This window comes from Corvus brachyrhynchos, unplaced genomic scaffold (assembly GCF_000691975.1).
Source record: "Corvus brachyrhynchos isolate BGI_N302 unplaced genomic scaffold, ASM69197v1 scaffold182, whole genome shotgun sequence".
Lineage (NCBI taxonomy): Eukaryota > Metazoa > Chordata > Aves > Passeriformes > Corvidae > Corvus > Corvus brachyrhynchos.
The window spans coordinates 117,324-132,569 of record NW_008236807.1 but is presented as its reverse complement, the minus strand read 5'-3'; the positions used below and the strand labels follow the sequence as shown (position 1 = coordinate 132,569).

General features: G+C 47.8%; 1 protein-coding gene across 1 annotated transcript in view; it reads right to left on the bottom strand.

Annotated features, from left to right (window-relative positions):
- Positions 1-2,597: 2,597 nt before the first annotated feature.
- The window catches only part of STRIP2 (striatin interacting protein 2), an 18,536-nt gene continuing 5,887 nt past the window's right edge, over positions 2,598-15,246 (bottom strand). The window contains 11 exon segments of the mRNA XM_017727968.1: positions 2,598-4,078; positions 4,697-4,901; positions 5,280-5,384; positions 8,452-8,518; positions 9,936-10,036; positions 11,769-11,895; positions 12,401-12,498; positions 12,997-13,071; positions 13,197-13,268; positions 13,896-13,959; positions 14,635-14,700. Of these exon segments, the coding sequence (XP_017583457.1) occupies positions 3,828-4,078; positions 4,697-4,901; positions 5,280-5,384; positions 8,452-8,518; positions 9,936-10,036; positions 11,769-11,895; positions 12,401-12,498; positions 12,997-13,071; positions 13,197-13,268; positions 13,896-13,959; positions 14,635-14,700 (1,231 nt within the window). The 3' untranslated portion in view covers positions 2,598-3,827.

Below are 15,246 nucleotides of genomic sequence, written 5' to 3'. Positions count from 1 at the left end.
AATTCCCTCACAGAAAAAAAAAACAAAATAGCTCGTAATTGCAGAATTACCAAACTCCAACAAACACATCAGTGAGTCTGCCTAGATCATGGGTTTATTTTTACCTTTGACTTTAACCTCCCTAAATGTGCGCTCTGGCGTAGGATACATTTAGTCCTGTTTTAAATCATAGAAACCCCAAACCGTTTAGGTTGGAAGGGACCTTCAATATCCAGTGCCACCCCCTGCCATGGGCAGGGACACCTTCCACTATCCCAGGTTGCTCCAAGCCCATCCAACCTGTCCTGGAACATTTCCAGGGATGGGGAATCCACAACTTTTCTGAGCAAACTGTGCCTCACCACCCTCACAATAAAAATTTTCAGAGGAAACTTCCTTCCTTCTTCCCTAATAGCAAAAGACTTGGTAGTGTAGCTCAGGAAAAAGGTCTGCGGATTTGGGAGTAAAATTCTCTTGAAGATGCTTTGGATAATGAAAGAAAAAAAGAAAAAAAAAATTATTTCCACTGTGTTCAGGGAAATTTTGTGTCATTTGTATTAACAAACCACATGGCATGAAAGAAGCAATCATAATTACACTAATTATCTGCTTTTAGCAACGACAACCGTCAGGAGACCACATTGTCATTATCGAGGCTAAAAGGAAGGCACAGCAGTGAAGGCACAAGCACTGAAATATTCACTCAAGGCGACCAAAATCAGCCTGTGCAGTCAAATGTTGTGCTTTGTGACAGTGCTTGGACCTGGCTGCAGAACAAGCTGCTGTTTACACATGCAAGGCTTTGATAAATAATTAAGGGAAGCTTCTCAAACTCCAGAGTAGAATAAGCTTGACCTCATACAGTCATTGCTGTAGTTACAAGTGGATAAATACAGAGTCAGCCAGGATATCTCGGTGTTGTTATTTTTATGGAAATAGTCACAGAATAAAAAGGAGGAATATTTTTTTTTTTAACGCTGCCAAACTGAATGGATGAAGGCTAAACCCCCGTTCTTTTTTGGCCTCAGCTGTGGTGTCCATAGGATCACTCTCTCCTTTCACAACTCTGAAAGGAACTTTGTATCTTTGCAGCCTTTTGTCCCTCACTGAAATTTGCATTAAATTCACCAACCAGCTCGAAAGTTGCTTAGAGAAGACTGAGAAATTAATAACTTAAATGCATTTGCTTTATATCCCTAGGAAACAGGAAGAATCGACATGAAAACAGAAGAATCTGTGCTGAGGTGCTGAAGAAAAGGACTTGCCCACAGCAAAACTTTCAGCAACCACCTGTAGGGTGAAAACAAAAAAAGTTCTTTATGCACCAGTTACAACAGAAACTGGGAACACTGGAGGGTTCCTGGAACCAACAGTCCTGTTGGGGTGAGATAACAGATGTTCCTGCAGCTGTGCAGAAACCACCCAAAACTTTGTTCTGAAACTGCCTTGCTAAACATATAAAATGATTATTCCTTAATTGCTGTCCCCCAGCTCTTTTGAGAATTTTTAAGGAGGAGAAAATCCTCCTTGTGAAGCAAAAAAGTTTGAAACTGCTGCTTGCTTGCTGTGGAGGGACATAAATATTTCAAATAAAGGTGTAACCTTTCCCTAAGTCACTCTTTTATGCAGAGGTTCAGGTTTTCTGTAGGGATCTCTCTCTGGGAAGCAGAAAATTGGGTGGTGGTGCTGTGAATAAGTTGTATTCCAAGAAAAGTTTGTACCATGCTCCAGCTCAGAGATATTCAGGTTAGAATTTGTATTTCTAATATCTCTCAGTAAAAATAACAGGCATTGAAAAGGACCATTTAAATACAAAATATAGAAAAATGCACGTCAGGTATGTACTGGTTATCTTTTCCCAACATTTTGTGGGGAAAAAAGACATTTTTAGGGGAAAAAAGGGTTTGCGCCAAATCCCAAGGGCTTTTCTAAGTTTCTTTAGTAATTCATTCAATTTTCCCCTTGAAGATCAACACCTTCAGGACCTTAGTTTATTAAACTAAAAGGTGTGAATTTGATAGGAAAATACAAGATGAAATATCAGACAGAAAATCCTTGATTTTCCAGCTGCTTCTGGGCTCTGGACACCAGCACGTGCTGAAAATAATTTTATTTTTACTCTGTTTCTACTACTAAAATATTTAACAGAGCCTTTATCATCTGCCATCTTTGGCTGGGGTTTGTTGTTTTATTTGTGTTTATTTAATCTTTAGTCTAATCGCTCCCTGGAGGCTCTGGGGATCACAGGGAAGTGCCTGGTGCTGTGTTTTAGAAAGGGAATTAAACGAGGAGCTGCAGAGCTGGGATCCCTGAAGGACAGCACCAGTCTGGATTTCATGCCTTAGTGCTTGCAGAGGCTCCACTGATTTTTAAATAACTTTTTAATTTTTAACAAGCACAAACACAGCGCATAATGCTGTTTTTATTTTTTTAGAGTTCTACCGATTCATCGGAATGCAACGTCCAGAGTGTGTCAGACTGAGGCCTTTCTGCAGCAGAGGGAGAGTGGAGATGGGCAGGGGTGAGAGCTGAGTTTGGGGGATGCTTTCATCCTTAAAAAACAAGCAAAGAGAAGCTTTTAAATTAAGACATGGGAAGAAAAAGCTTAAATAAAGACATGTCCTTTAAAAGCTGGTTTATTTTGAACGTTCAAAAGCATATTTAAAAAGGTTTTAAAGGGTTTAATGCCATTTGCCTGAATAAGGCCTTGGACAAACCCCATGAAGGAAACATTCCCGGGCTAATTAATGCTTTAAGCAATAAGCACAACTCCTGCCATAACAAACACTTGTGGATACTCAGGGCTTCCCTGCCCTATATGAACACACGATGCTTTGGCAAATGCCATCCTCATGCAACACGGCTTTACCCAAGCGTAGTGTTTATTATTAAATTGAAGTATTGAGTTAATAAATTTATAGGAAGTTTACAGCTCAATATCCTGTTCATTCTGAAAGTTATGGACCACAGAGTCCACTCTTTTCCTCATAAATTCTTAACCAAAGCACTTTCCCTCCCCACTCTAAGACCCGGCACAAGCACGCCCCCGAACACCCAAAGATCTGTGTAAAAATCAGGTTATTTAATGTGGTATTTACTGTCTCCTCAGGGCTGGAAGGGCCAAAGAGGATCTGGAGTTCTAATGACACTCAGGGGGAGAGAAAGGGGACGTCCAACCTCTACAGCTCTGGGCACTGCACAGCACAGGGATCGTTTCACTCTAAGAAACGTGGTGAGTGAAGGTGGAGGAAAGCGGAGAGGAGAAAAGGTAACGGATCGGTGACCAGGGGAACATGCAAAACCTGTCCCTGGTGGCACCAGGGCTCTGTGAGATGGGCTGTGTCACCCCAGCAGCAGCAATGCCAGCCCAGGAACAACAGGGAATGTTGTCTCCAGTGGCCAAGCCAACGTGTATTCCTGGTGGGCACCTTCCTAGGGCTGCTGGGGGGTGGCAGGGTGGTGTTTGAAGCACATCAGCAGCCAGCCAGAACTGAATATATCAAAACAAACGAGGCACAGCGTGGGGTGTTCGGGAGGGATGGAATTCCCAGCTGGGAATCCTTACACCATGCGTGAACCAAGCTACAAGACAGACCTTATCTCTGAGCTCCCTCTGGAAGCTGCTCCGTGGCCTCTGCTGATACTTTACGGTCTCCAAGAAGTCACAGGAAAGGGATGACCTCCAAAACGAGGTGTCTGGTAGGCACGGAGAGACTTGGTCTCTTCGGAAAGATTTAATTTTTTTTCCCAGCTGTGCTTAAACCCCTCCCAAATCCAAACCGATTTTGCTCTCTCAGCCTGTGGCACCGCCAGCCCTTACGGAGGTGGGGCAGGTGGAGGTGCGGCTGTCACTGGCAGTGCAGCAGCTCCTCCCAACGAATGGGCTGGGAAAACACCTCCCGCTCCAGCCAGAGCTCGTAGGAGTAGTGGAAGTCCTCGGGGAGCTCCAGGCGCTGGCCCAGCACGCTCTGCAGGCAGTTGTCCACCGGGGCGAACTCCGAGTCCTGGGGCTTGTCGTACCTGCGGCTGTTGAAGGCTTCGATGTTGGCCCTCAGGGTGCATTCCTCAGCCTGGAAATCCCACGGCCTTGCATCAATATCTGCAGGGAAGGACAAGCAACACACAAATATTGTGGAAAACATCACTCCGATAAGGCTTGAGCAAAAGAAAGGCTGAAGGTTTCCCATGAATTAACCAGAGTCACTCCTAATTATTATCATTCCTAACCAAATCCCATTATGGGTGCATTTTAATTTAAGATACCCAATAGAAATGTAATTATTCCTGCTTTAAGGACTGTCTATAATTACCCAGCCCCTGCATTTTTCACAAAGACCCCACCACTTTTACTGAAAATCTCCAGACAACTGAAGCAGAGATCAAGATTTAAAACTTTTAAAACAGATGAGCTTATTATAAGCTCCTAATTCCCAAAATTGTTAAAATTTGGACATATGTAGCTATGATCAATATTGAAAAGCTGCAATAACCATGACATTATGTCATACTATACAAACACGTAACATGAAGAAAGGCATTTTTCCCAGTATTTTCAAAGTTGGCTTTCACGAGCTCTAAATCTGATGGTGCAGAACAGTGCCTAAAAACTTGTGAAAAAAAATCCCCAATTGACAACAGTTTGAGAGGTCTGAGGCCAAACCAAGCCAAGCTGATGCCAAAGCCACAGGCAGAGGGATGATCCCCGGGCAGGACTCACCGTTGCCGTAGGCCCAGTCGTCGTTCATGCGGTGCCGCACCTTCTGGTAGATGGCAGACATGGTCTTCATGTTGCTCTTCCTCCACTGCCGCCCCAGGTACTTGGTCTGGATTTTCAACAGCTTGAGCACGTAGAGCTGCATCATGGCCTGCTTCACCTTCAGAGCGCGCTTCAGGATCGGGGCTGACTTAAACACGACCAGCATCTGCCAGGAAATCAACACCAATTAATGCAGAGTGCTCAGGGCAGCCACACAAACACTGTCTGTGCTGCTTTGGGCACCAACACCTGGGCAACACGTGCCACAAGCCCCCAGAAGGGAGAACAGGAGCGTTCAACACAATCAACACCCTCTGCACGGGGCTTGAGGGTCATAGAAATAACGTCATTTGCAGAAGGAGAAGGATTTCTGCATTTAAGGCTCAGTCTGTGAAAGAAAAAAGGGAAGATGATGAAGAGCAGAAGCGCCAGCAGTTCCACAAGAAACGCTGAGCACAAGGCCGGGCTGAACCCGCTGTGTAGAGCCAGGGACGCGCTCCAGGTGAAAGCTGGCAGGTCTCTGGGGGAAGGGACATCCCCTCACCATTGTCCTCGAGTGTTTCCACTTGGTCAGCTTGTTGAGGATCCTCAGCAAGTTAATGCAGGAGAACAAATTCCTCCAGCAGAACTGGTTGTTGTCTCCAGCTTCCTGCAAGGCGAGAAGGACAAGTGTAACCCTGACCACAGCGTTCATCAGCACCGCCACAGAGATGTCCTTGGGCAGAAATCTTTATTTTTATTGTCTGCACAAGTCTTACTTCTGAGGGAGGACGAGCAGCAGAGCTGCCTCCTCACTTGGGTTATCATCAGCTGATTCTGGGGAAAACCATTCTGAAACACTCAGATTTTAACTTGCTTTTAGTTTAGAGTAAGAGCTAATAATGGGGTAAGTCACATTATTCCATCATGGGAAATATATTTTGTGGTAGATTTGTGTGCCTTGTTCACAGCCAGAGACCAAATTGCAGCCTGGTGATCGCCACTGCTTTTGTTAACTATGTAAATTAATTCATGCTTAGAGCACATGTTACAGACCAGTAAAAAGAAATCACAAATCAACACAGGATGACAAATAGCAACATTTGTATCAAGAGGATGAGACTTCTCTGTAACAAAAATCCCCTCCAGCTTAAGTGCTGCTGAGACATTGTTTTAAATATTAGGTAACTGTAAACACCCCCAGCTACAGCTTGTGTAATATTGCCCCTGGCACGTTTCAGCCTTAATTCCACCACTGCAGTGACTTGCTCCGTGTTTGAACAGCTCCAAGCGCAGGAGAAATGTCCCACAAAAAACCTGTTTGGGGATTAGTGCAAAACAAGGACTGCTGAATTTATAAACCACTCACAGCCAGCTACAGCCTTCTCAACTCAGGGCAAAAACCCAACCCATTCCGGGATCTGGGCATCCTTGAGAGGAGTTTGGGAGAGCCCCTTCTGTCAGAGGGTCCAATCCAGCTTTGAAATCGCACCAGCACAACCCACAAGTGCCAAACAGGATCAAGGAATCCCTGAGGCTGGAAAAACCCTCCCAGACCACCGAGCCCAAGCTGTGCCCAATCCCCACCTTGTCCCCAGTCCAGAGCCCTGAGTGCCACCTCCAGGCCTTCCTTGGACACCTCTAGGGATGGGCACTCCAAACCTCCCCGGGCAGCCCCTGCCAATGCCTGAGAGGCATCCAGAGGTGGGATGTCACCAGAATGTCACCAGGATGTCACCGAGGGTGGTGGATGCTGCATGGTGCTTTGGGGGTCCCAAAGTGCAGTGCCCCTGCAGTGTCATGGCATGTCCAGGCTTCACCCGTGCCCTCTACACCAAGTAATTTTCCCAAAAGGCCCCAGTGGAATAAACCAAGATCTACTTCTTAGGCAGATGGATTTATTTGTCACCAATCCGATGTTGTCTCTACAGCTGCAAGTAGGGGAGGGTCTTTCCATCAGAGTTATGGAAGGAGGGAACAGGCTAAACAGACTTTAATACCCCCTTTAAGGGGCTGATTGAGCCCTTTGCAGACCCCTCTGGAGTGACAGGGGAGGAGAGAGGGCGACTGGGCAGGATTTGAAGAGCCTTTCCCACAACAGGATGGGTGAATCCCCCACCACCTCAGCCACTTCTGATTTACACCAGGTGGGGACAGCAGTTACCCCACAGGCCCCTCCTTGGGAGACAGCAGCGCTGGACTCGTCCTGGTTCTCCTTGGAATAAGCCAAACACACATCACTGTGCTCAACCCACTGAGAGCAGAATCATCTGTCGCATCCTCCAAGGAATGTGTTACGCTGGGCTGTTAAAGTCACTCATCAGAGTGGTAAAAAAACCCCTAAAACAACGCATGAAATGCTGGCTGAAGAAATATAAATATGTGCACAAACGTAGGCCTCAAGTACCAGGGTGTGTCTAATTCCTATTAAATCCTTGCTTCCCTGGGTATCCTCCTAAAGATGAACCCCTGTGGTAAGATTCAAGTTGGTTTCTGCATATTTTCTAATTAAATCGCTCTCCCTTGAGGATAACATCCATGTCAGCTGGAGGAAAGCAAAAGGTGCAACGACAGCTTGCCAACTCTCAAGACCCTACTGGGAATATTCTCCCTAAAAACGTTCTGTTTTCTCCTACAGCCTTAAAGCTGATTGTGAGGATTAGCAGGAGCCACGGAGCCCTCAGTGATGTGTCACTAGATGTCCCCATTGGTCCAGGATATGGTCGATGGAGCCTGGCAGGGCTGGACGGGGACACGCAGCCTTCAGCAGCCCATGGACCTGGGGAGAATCTTTCTCTTTGATGATTTTAACCTTTATAAACCTAAGGAAAACAACACAGGCCTAAGACTGCAGCAGCCAGGCACCCTGAGATCATCCCTGCCTGGACTGGGTTTGCTCGGGCTCCTTCTTAATGATTTAGGGTCTCCATTTCCTGTCCATTACTCCTTATTAACCCCAAAGGTTTTCCCTGCCCTGAACCCAACCTCTTCTGCACCTGAATTATTGCAGTTATGAACCTGCCAGCATTAATATCCCATCTGCAGTCTGTATATTTACCCAGCCCATCCTGCTGGCAGTCTCCAGAATACTTAAGGCTCCTCTCCGTAGGGAATTTGGTTCATTCCTTAATCTCATAAAACAGGAGTGCTCAGAGCAGTTTAAACCTGGGAGGCAACAGCCTCTGGGTAAATCCTCTTTCAAAGCAGGAGAATCTTGTCTTGACAAAACAAAAGGAAACGACCTCAAACTGTGCCAGGGCAGGCTCAGGTTGGACACCAGGAGGAATTTCCCCATGGAAAGGGCGCTCAGGCCTTGGCAGGGGCTGCCCAGGGAGCTTTGGAGTGCCCATCCCTGCAGGTGTCCAAGGAATTCCTGGATGTGGCACTCAGTGCTCTGGGCTGGGCACAAGGTGGTGTTTGATCAAAGACTGGACTTGATGATCTTGGAGGTCTTTTCCAACCTCAATGACCCTGTGATTCTCTTCTGTGAAACGGAAAACACTAAACCCAACTATTTTTCTGGGGTGCCCAATGCCAGCAGCGCCTCTTCCCCACAGCTGACAGTACCTCAGAATAGTGATGGGAGGAACTTTCAAGTCTGGAGGGGAAAGAAAAGTCTGATTTTGGAAAGGCTGGGGGTTAGAGGAAAAGAAGGCAGATAACAGAAAACCCAAATCCTTCCTCACCCTGTCACACAGAGCAATACTGGCCACAAAAACCCTTTCTGTGCTGCTTACCAGGCTTTCTGCTGTGAGCTCGGGCAAGTCACAGACTGTGCAATGCGGATAATCCAGGACGGAGATGCTGCGGAAAACGGGCAAGAAGGGGCTCGTTAGCAACCAATTAACATGAGAGCAATTTTTAAAGATGATCTATGTGATCATGCCCAGGAATCTGCCACGTTTCCCTGCTCTGTGCCTGGAAATGCAACAAGTAATTTGGGTGGGGAACGATCCCAACTCCAGCACGTGAAGCAGCTGTGCCGACGGGTCTCCCTCCAGCATTTCCGACAGCACAGACAGCGTCCAAATGGGATCCCAGCCTCAGCACTGCCTCACCCCTCAGCTTAATGGAGCACGTCGATGCCTCTTGGCTCCAAAAGCGCATCCTGAGTGCATTAATAAGGACTCGAAGGATTTGGATCCATTAAGGCAGGACAGATGAGTTATTCATATGCATATTTTAAAAGGGGAAAAAAGTAAACAAAATAGATCTGAGGTTCAAAGGGAGGCATCTGATTGCCAGCAAGAAAATTCATAGTGAGTGAAAACTCAGAGTATCAGGTCTTTCAAAGGCCTCCAGGCCTATGGACTTGGTAAAAGCAATTAGTTAAAAACCCCCAAAACTGAAATTTACACTTCCCTGGCTCAGAGCATCCAGCTGCACATCCCACCTCACTCACAGGAAACCTTCATCCCAGAGCAGAGGAGGGAGCGGAGTGCTTCTGGGATACATTTTCTCCTCACTTAAAGCACAGGACCAAAAGTGGAAATATTTATAGCATAAGAATCAACATTTTACTTCCTGTTTTTCCATGCGTGCCTCCTCACACAGACACAACCATGCCGTGCAGAAGACAGACCAGCCTACACTCGCAGATGAAGAACAACAAAAAGAGCATCAAAAAGGAAAAAAAAAAAGGATCTTTTTAGCATTCCAACATCCCTGTGGAACTCCTCTCCAAACAGGGAAATCCTGCCCTGGTGAGCTGTGAAAGTGTTGTGCTCTCTCAGTTCTTTGATCCGTGGTGGTCCAGCCAGTCCCCTACTCAAAACCAGGCTGGTGCCTCTCTCGGATCAGCAGTAAAAGGCAGTGACAGCTGTGGAAAACCTGAAGGAGTCAGGAAAGCTGAATTACAGCTATAAAATGTGGGGAAGACCTGGAAGGTCCTACCCCATCTGGCCTTGTTGAAGCTGTGGCCCAGAGACGTCTGGTAGCACTGGATTTCTCTCCAGGAGTGCATGTGAAGATGAAAACTATTTTATTTTAAAGATGAAGCCTCTTTTATTTCAGTACTATTTTAGCAACCCAGTCAGAGATTGGAAACACAGCTTCCAGTCATCCTCATCATGCCAGAGGAATGTGCTCCCTCCAGCATATTCCTGTAGTGGAGAGGACACCCCAAAGCCGTGTGAGGTCACCTGGGCCCCCCAGGACATCGGGTCCCTCATGCGCAGCCTCGCTGCCCCATCACCTCTCTCTCCCCCAGAAGTGGCTGTACCTGTTTTTGGCAGTGATGTAAGACATGATGTTCTGGTTGAAGAACTTGAGGATCAGCGGGATGCAGTTGGCAAACACCAGGTGTTGGGACACGTACTCAAACTGGGGAAGAGAAGGGAAATGGGTCAGCATTAGCTGGGACAGCTGGGAGCACCACCTGGGAATGGAAACCTGTTTGCAGCCTAAAGCAAAGCACTCGTGGTGGTTTGCCCCAGACGCCTCACAGACCATTTTCTCCCTGCAGAAGTTTGCTGTGGAAGGTTTGTGTCATACACAGCAGCTGGAAAATTCCGTTTGCCATAGAGAGGACACACAAACTTCATGGCAGTGCCTTAGGAATAGCTGCACCTCATGGCTGCAGCGTGGCTTTTCAAAATTAAATCTGTGGCAAAGCAGTGTACGGGGAAGAGGGAAGGAGTTGTAGCTATTACATGAGAAAACACAATAATTCCTATTGCTCTCACACACTAATCCCAGTTCCCTTTGAAATTTTGACTGAAATAATATCCTTATTTTCCTACTTGCTTTTAATTTCTCTCTCCCTCGAAGCATTAAATGGTCTTCAAGGCCCCTTCTAACCCAAACCATTCTACAGTTCAATAATACACCAAATCTCTCCTGTTCTCTAAAGATACTAACTGCAGCAAAACCCATTCCTGTCCCATGCTGTCCTGCCATGCCTCTCTGTCAACATCTCCAATTTGAGAGGGAAGGAACAGTTTGTTCTCATCTCAGCCTGGTGCCAGCTGTCGACATTGGCACACCACAGATGACACAACACCACCACGGATGACACAGCACCGCCGGGATGAGCCGGTGAGTAATCAACCCTTCCAACCCAAACCATTCCGTGATTCAGTGATTCCTTCATTTCAGACCTGCTGGAGCTTTCTCAGTCTCCCTGAGACCATCTTTGTCACCGAAAGAACAAAATCACCCAAATCAGACACACAAAGGCAGAATCAGGGACACAAAGCCCCACAGCTTTCTCCAGGCTTAGCACCAGGCTGCAATGGCCCTCCTGCCTGGGGGGAAGAAAGGAGAGGAGCCACTTTGAAGTGAGAAAAATTAATGAAGGGACATGGGGAAGACCCAGAACAAATGTAGGATTGTAAAAATGTGGGAGGTGGTTTCATTTTATCCAATCCAATATGTGGATTTATATGTATCCTCAGTTAAATATCAGTGGGTTTTGTGACACAGAGGGATTTGTAGCACGCTGAAAGCTTTAATAGAAAAAAATTAGAAAACACTAATTGTTTGACTTGCAGAAGGAATGGAGAATTGGGCCACAGCTCATATTAGTCCTTGGTTTTTTTTAACCAAGGAAAGCCCTGGAGTGGGTGCAGTTTGATTGGTGCCATGCAGATGGAACAAAAATCACATTGGGAACAAAAATCAGATTGCAACTATGACCCAGATCTCCTGCCTCCGTAGAAACTGGAGCCCCAGGAACTTGATCCTGCCAAAACCAGATTAGGTTACCTCGTGAGGTCCTTCCCAGCACTATTTCTGGGCATTGGAGATGACAGAGAGCAAAAGAGAGTCTTGCCTAACCCCCAGCATCTTCCCCCTTCTGCCAGGGAGGCTCGTGCTATCTCCTAAATTTAACCTGAATGGATATTCCCAGAAGTCTAAAAGCTCCTACCATGTGAGTAGAAATGATGTTGTCAAAGCACAGCAGGGTTATCCCAACCCGAGTGACCCTGTACAAATCCTGCAGCTATGGAAATGTGACTACAGCTCCTCATGGAAACTCTTCCTGGAAGTCTTCATCAGGACACACCACCTTCAAGCCCAGCTTGGCAATGGCCATCCCCTCCTCTAGGCCCACCTGGTAGATGTGGTTCAGCTTGAAGTGCTTGAGGAGCAGCAGCAGCAGAGCCGAGATGCTCTTCACGATGATCTCTTTGTGTCTGTTCACGTCGATGCCCAGTTTCATGCTCTGCAGAACGGTGATGCTGCCATGGAGGGAGAAACAGCACCGAGCAGGGAGGTCAAAGGGACTGCGGAGCTCCTGCTCATCTGGATGAGCTCTATGAAATCAAGGACCTTCACTCCCCCCAGGACTCCCATTTCCATCCATCCTACCTGGTGATGCCAAAATGCATTAAAAAAGCAGGAAAAAAAAAGTGGATTGCTCTCCACCAGGAATCCTGGCGGAGCGGTAGGAAGGACACCTCCTATATGCAGACATATCTTTATGATTTGGGTCAATCAGCAGGATTTTATCATTGGTGTCACTTAGCTTGGAGTGGCTGCCCACTGCACTCAAATCATCGCATTCCTGAAAAAGCAGCATCACTTCCTTGGCTTTGACAGCTCTGCCCTGGTGGCAAAGCAATTTACACCGACCCAAACAGATATCCCAAACCTGGAAACCCCCAAACCTATCAGCTCTCCTGCTTGGTCCAAGACGTCATGGCAAGGCTGGGATGGCCGGTGGCCACCTGGTAAGGGACTTACGGCATCTCTTCGGGCAACACATCTGCCAGGATGTTGATGGAGTCGGTCTTGGCCTTGGAGGTGGGTGCAGCAGCCAGGAGGATCTTCAGCAAAGCGATCTGCAGGAGAGGGCAGGTGTGGGGGGGATGGTCCCAGGAAAGGGAATTCCTTCCTTCTCCTTCACTTGCTGAAACTGGACAACACCAAGCCAACCCTACAGGGTTTCACCAGACCACACCCAACCTCTCCTTTTATCCCCTGACAGACAGGACAAGTGCGGGGTGCTTGGCAGCTCTTAACTTAAGGCCTCACATGTGCCTGAGCTCTGGTAGTGTGGATAAAACAACACAAGGAACACCTCGAGTTGGAATTCACTTAAATCTGTTTGTCTCTCCCTACAGACAGAGCCCATATGACCCAATCAGCATCTTGGAATCCTCTGAATCCCTCCTCTTGGACTGTACTTTTCCTCCCGACTTTGGTGTGGATTCCCACCAAAATCTCACCCTCCAGGTCCTGACCACACCCCTGCCATCCTGTGCTGAGCTCTGCAGCTCCCAGACCAGCACCATTCCCTACTCAAAAGCTCTTCCTTCTTTTAAGGAACGCGGGCTTACCATGTACTGGGGGAGGCTGTACAACATTGCTCGATACAAGACCTCACAAGGGGTTTCTTGGACTTCCTCCTCCCCCTACAGCAGAGAAGCGTTAGAAACAAGGGAAAATGAAGTAAAAATAAGAATGCACGGATTGACACAACACACTGGAAACCTCCCATCTTCTCTCTGGTGATGGGGTGAAGAAACTTCCTTCCTACCAGAGACATGGGGCACTTCTCCAGCTCCTCCTCGTTCTTGATCTGGACATCCGAGATGGAAACGTACTTGTGCTGGTAAAACACAGAGACAGAGGCAGAGCAATGTCACAGCTGAAGGAGGAAACACAGCCAGTGATGGTCAGAGCCGCTGATTCCAGCGATATCCGAGTGAGGGGTGCAGATCCACGGGGAACTCGTCGCTGTGCGGCGTATCCCTCTGTCCCTGAAGCCCCTCACACCTCCTGCCCTTGGCTACTTCCACCTACTCCTTCTAGGAGCTCTCTGTAAGTAATTAGAGAGGGACACTCGCCTCCAAAAGACAACCCAGACCTTCAATAGGGCCAGTTGGCCTCTGGAGGTGTCTCATTCCCCGTGGAGCACTGCAGGAGCCAAGGCTGGCCATGCTCCCCCCTGGGAACAGCACCGGTTTGGGAATGTGTGTCCAAACCCAGCTCTGATAGTCTGTCACCTTCAAAACACATGGCAAACACTTGGATAAAGGGAAAGTAAAAATGCTGGAGAGGCTACTTGAGGACTCCGTTTTGAATTTTTTGCCCCAATTCCTGCAAGAAGCTCCAAAAACTTCTCCTGTGACCACCAACTAATTTTTAACTCCCTCCAGTAACTGTGTTTCAATGAGGTTGGCAGGAGGATCCATGTGGTGCACATCCCATGCCATGCATGGAGCCACCATCTCACCTGCTTCAGGGTCTTCACGCTTTCATGGATCGGCCGCGGGAGCCCTATCAGGGTTTCAGTGTCCCTGGGGAAGAGGAAGGAAGGTCAGTACTGGGAAGGACATCCATGTTCAAACATTCCCATGTCATAACAGGTAAAAGAGGGAGCCTGGAGTCTGCTGAATGCATCTCAGATGGGTCAGGAATTGGGAGAGGTGTTGGCGTGAGCTGTTGCCCTCCCACCTCCTCCCCATAATGCCTGCACGAGAGAGGAGAGACATCAGGGTGAAGAATTGGGGTGAAATCAGACTGAATTGGAACTGGGGTGAAATCAGATGAAATCAGAACTGGGGTGGAGCCAGTCTGAGCCCAGCACTGCACCTAAAAATGAATGTACCCTGCTGGGCCTGTCCCAGGATGACTCTGCACCCTCAGCTTGATTTATTCACAAACGGAGTAATTTGCTGTGGATACCAAACTGTCTCAGCTGCCTCTCGCATCAAACCAGTTCCTGGTTTGGGCCAGGGGTCACTTATTCTGGGCTAGGTCTGATTTTTAATAGAAAGAGGTCCCTGGGGACCAGTGCCTCCAGGAACATGTTTTTCTAGCACTGCTTTCGTTGCTGCGGCCCCAGCAAACCCAGCACTGCATCATCCTGAGCATGCCTTGAGCTGGAAAAACCTGAGCTTTGGGGACACCTCACACCACTTAAACCCCACTGATGGAAGCTACGGGGCAGATTTTGTGGATAAAACACTCACTGTCCCAGCGTGAAGCCGATGAATTTGTTCCTGCTTGCTTCCAGGAAATGCTCGATGTCTTTCTGTCTGATGGAGCCGCGGAGAGACAAAAACAAGGAGAAGGTTGGAAAACAGCCACATACAAGATCACAGCCTCGGACTGATTTCTAGAGATCACAGCAGCAGTGGGCAAAAGCCACCTTTGCCCTCACTGGCTGGCAGCAACGTGAACCAAACCCATTTCTATTTGCTGTGCAACTCCACGGGAACGTGCGAGTAGACAGAGAGAGGTTTTCTACAACTAGAACCTTTGTATCCACCTCCTGTGCTCCTCACACGCCTCTCTGAGGAGCATCTGCTCACTCTGAGAGAACAAATGTCGTCTCCACGGTCTGTCAGAGCACATGCTGCTCCGAGAGCAAGCTGACATCTTGTCCACGTTGGGCATCTTTCATGGGAACTGCTCGGGATCTCTGCACTACGAGCAGGACACGAGCTGTGAGCCAAGGCTCTCCTGGACAGAAAGAAATCCAGCTGGATTTCCAGCCAGCAGCCAAGGAAAGCAACAACATTTGACTTCGAAGATGAGAGTGCTAAGTGACGTGGAGCACCACACGTGGAGATCCATGTGGG